The 3,267-nt window shown below is 31.6% G+C and overlaps 1 protein-coding gene across 1 annotated transcript; it reads left to right on the forward strand.

The window, feature by feature from the left end:
• Positions 1 to 1,310: 1,310 nt before the first annotated feature.
• On the forward strand, positions 1,311 to 2,937 carry LOC108485735 (metacaspase-9-like). The gene is made up of 2 exons (XM_017789580.2): positions 1,311 to 1,920; positions 2,015 to 2,937. The coding sequence occupies exons 1-2, from the start codon at positions 1,449 to 1,451 to the stop codon at positions 2,689 to 2,691; spliced, it is 1,149 nt and encodes a 382-aa protein (XP_017645069.2). The 5' UTR covers positions 1,311 to 1,448; the 3' UTR covers positions 2,692 to 2,937.
• The last annotated feature ends 330 nt before the right edge of the window (positions 2,938 to 3,267 follow it).

A 3,267-nucleotide genomic window follows, 5' to 3' on the forward strand; every position in this document is an offset into this window, starting at 1 on the left:
CTAATTATGACAATATGAATAGATATATTTTGATTTAAAATCCACTCATGTTTTGTAATGGTGATTATGAAAAAAAGAATCAATAGAGGCATTTAGAAATTTGTCCTACCAGATTTGTTAATTAATTAACTAGCAGAGTCTGAAATTTTTTGGGGGGTCGAAATTAAATTGTATATTTTTACGATAGTAAAAATACAATTTCATCATTTTAATATCTTGTATTTTTGTAATTTTTAAAGGGTTAAATTAAATTTTTATCATCTTTGAGTGCTAAAGTACAATTTTACCATTATTAATTTAAAATTTTATAAATTATAGAGAGTCTAAATTAAAAATTTACCATTTTAGGGGAACCATGGCTCTCTCTAGATCTTCACTACGCTCCGTTAATTTACGCAGTAAATCACTCAATCAACTTAAGAAATGAAAAAAAGTTTAAAATAAAAGGTGCACATTTATAAAGGTATCTACATAAAAAATTGAATTAAAATTAAGAATAAAATATTTGTATTACTAAAGTACATGCCTTTTATAATTTTTATAAATTTTGAGTTAGGTATACTTAACCTTATTTAAAAACTGCATGTGAGCCAAAAACAATATTATTTAAAAAAATAAAAATAAAACCCTATGCACGTTATGATTATCTTTTGTACCTAAATTTTAATAATTTTTTTGGTAATTTTCACTCTTTTTGAAAGAATGGTTAATTTAATTCAATAAATGGATTATAAGTGATAGATAATATTTTTTAAGAGTTTGATTATTACAAATAATATTTTTTAATAATTTTATTTATAATACTTTTTTATTTCATTACTTTCAAATAATATTTAATATTTTATTTACATTAGTTAGGTGTATAAAGAAAAATATTTATAAATAATGTTAAATATATAAATTTAAATTATATAATTAATTTTATATATTAAAAAATGAATTCGCTTATACTAGTGCAAAACTAAAGTAATTTTACACCCTTTCATATATTTTTGCATGAATTCTTAATTTAACAATCCAATCATTGAATTTATTGATATTATTGTACTTCTCATACATGTAAATTCTCAAACTGATTCGATATTTTTATCTATCGATCTAAAATATTGTATGTATTAACATTCATTCAAAGATTAAAAATATTTTTTATAAAAATAGTTAAAATTTTTAATTTACATGAAATTTGACATGCATAATTTATATAAATGAAATATGAAATATGAAATATGGATTAATCACCGTCTCCATATGTTAGAGGCCAAATATATCAAATTGTTGAAATAACCTCAATTCTTAAACCAAATACACTCTAACAGCCCTACTTTTATACAGACAACTAACTGCATGTATGTGTATATATATACACATGGATTTGCCATGCTTTTTTCTAAACAAAAAATAAAATAAAACAGTTGTTCCTACCAACATGATGTCTTATTTATTAGAGTATGGTCAGTGAGCATAGTGTAAACTACAGTGTGTCTGTGTGTATATATATATATATATATAGGTGTTTAGTGCAACGTCCGAAGCACAAGACAAGACGAGCGACCCAAAATAGAAGCAAGATGAGCACCAAATGTAAGAAGAGAGGCGTTCTGGTCGGATGCAACTACCCCAACACCATCAACGAGTTGAGCGGATGCGTAAACGATGCGAAAGCCATGAGAGAAATGATCGTGAGCACGTTTGGCTTTGATTCCAAAAATTTTGAGCTCCTAACTGATGAACCAGGATCCACGTATAAGCCTACACGTGCAAACATTATGGCTGCACTCAAGAAGATGGTGGTCGCCGCTAAAGAAGGAGATGCCCTGCTTTTCCACTTTAGTGGACATGGAGTTGTGGATCTCATTGACCCCCACCAGCCTTCCAAGAAGGGTGAAGCGATTGTGCCTTGTGATCTCAATCTCATTTTTGGTACGTAATCAACTCGGTAAGTTAAATTATTAAAATACTCTCAATCTAAGCAAACTATTATTTATATCATATTGTGGTTGCGATGGCTGTGCAGACGTGGACTTGGGGCAATTGATTCAGCAACTACCAAGTGGATCAAGCTTCACAATCGTTTCGGATTCCTGCCACAGTGGTGGTCTGATTGATAAAAGTAAAGAACAAATTGGACCCCATAGTACTCTAAGGGGTATAGCACCACCTGTTGATTACAAGGCTAGGGGTATTTCCTTAGGAACCTTATTCGACTGCCTAGTAACAGCAGCCAACGTCATAATCGACGCACAAGGCTTATTGGCCCCAAGAGCAGTTGACAATGCCATCAACACTGGAACAGATACTATGACGGGTATTGGCTCTCTTTTGACCACAATCTTTGGGAACAATGTGAGTCTCAAATTCCTACCCCATTATGAACGTGATATTTTGAATTTGAGGTCACTAACGGAGGATGAGGGAATTCTGTTAAGTGGGTGCCAAGCCAATGAGTTTTCAATTGATATGCCAGCGAGTGACAAAACCGGAGGAAAGGCGTTTGGGGCCTTTACCTATACAGTTCTGAAAGTCATCAAGGACAGCAATGGTGCATTAACGAATAAACAGCTTATGGTGAAGGCTAGGAATGAAATAATAAAGCTAGGAATTGGACAGCAGCACCCTTGCCTTTATTGCAGTGATGAGAATGCTGATGCAGCTTTTCTTGGCCACCAACCCAACACTACTACGGGTGCGTAAGCTGCCGGCTTTGAACCAGGGTTTTCGATCACTAGAGGTCGAAACTGTAAAGTAAATAATAATGTGCTCGATCGGTGTGCACTACTACGAAGTTGAAGTTAGCCTTCATTACTGCGTCTATGTGTGTGTTTGCTTATTACTATCGTATGTCTCTGTATTTTAAGGCCTTCAAGCTTATGTAATCGCCATGTATGGCTATTTCATGTATAATTTTATGATAAATTAAAACGGCCTCTTTTGCAAGAATTTTATTTATAAGCGTCAGTGTTTGACATTTGGTTCTTTTGGTGTTGTATTGAAGTAATGCAAGGATGTAGAGATTTATAAAAACAAAAATTTACATGAAAAATATAAAAAGAGTTTAAAATTAAAAATTAAAATTAAAACAAAGTAAAAATTAATTATAAAAGAAAATAAAAGAAAATTGATGAGAAGAAACTCTAGCTAGAAGTAAAATCTTCCTTTGATTCAAAGATTCGACCATCAATGCAAAAATAACTTCAATACCTTTAATAAATTAGTTCTAGTTATTGACTCACTGTCGGGCAACCAATCTCTCATTGTTCGATAACCAAG

Source organism: Gossypium arboreum, chromosome 6 (assembly GCF_025698485.1).
Source record: "Gossypium arboreum isolate Shixiya-1 chromosome 6, ASM2569848v2, whole genome shotgun sequence".
Taxonomy (NCBI): domain Eukaryota; kingdom Viridiplantae; phylum Streptophyta; class Magnoliopsida; order Malvales; family Malvaceae; genus Gossypium; species Gossypium arboreum.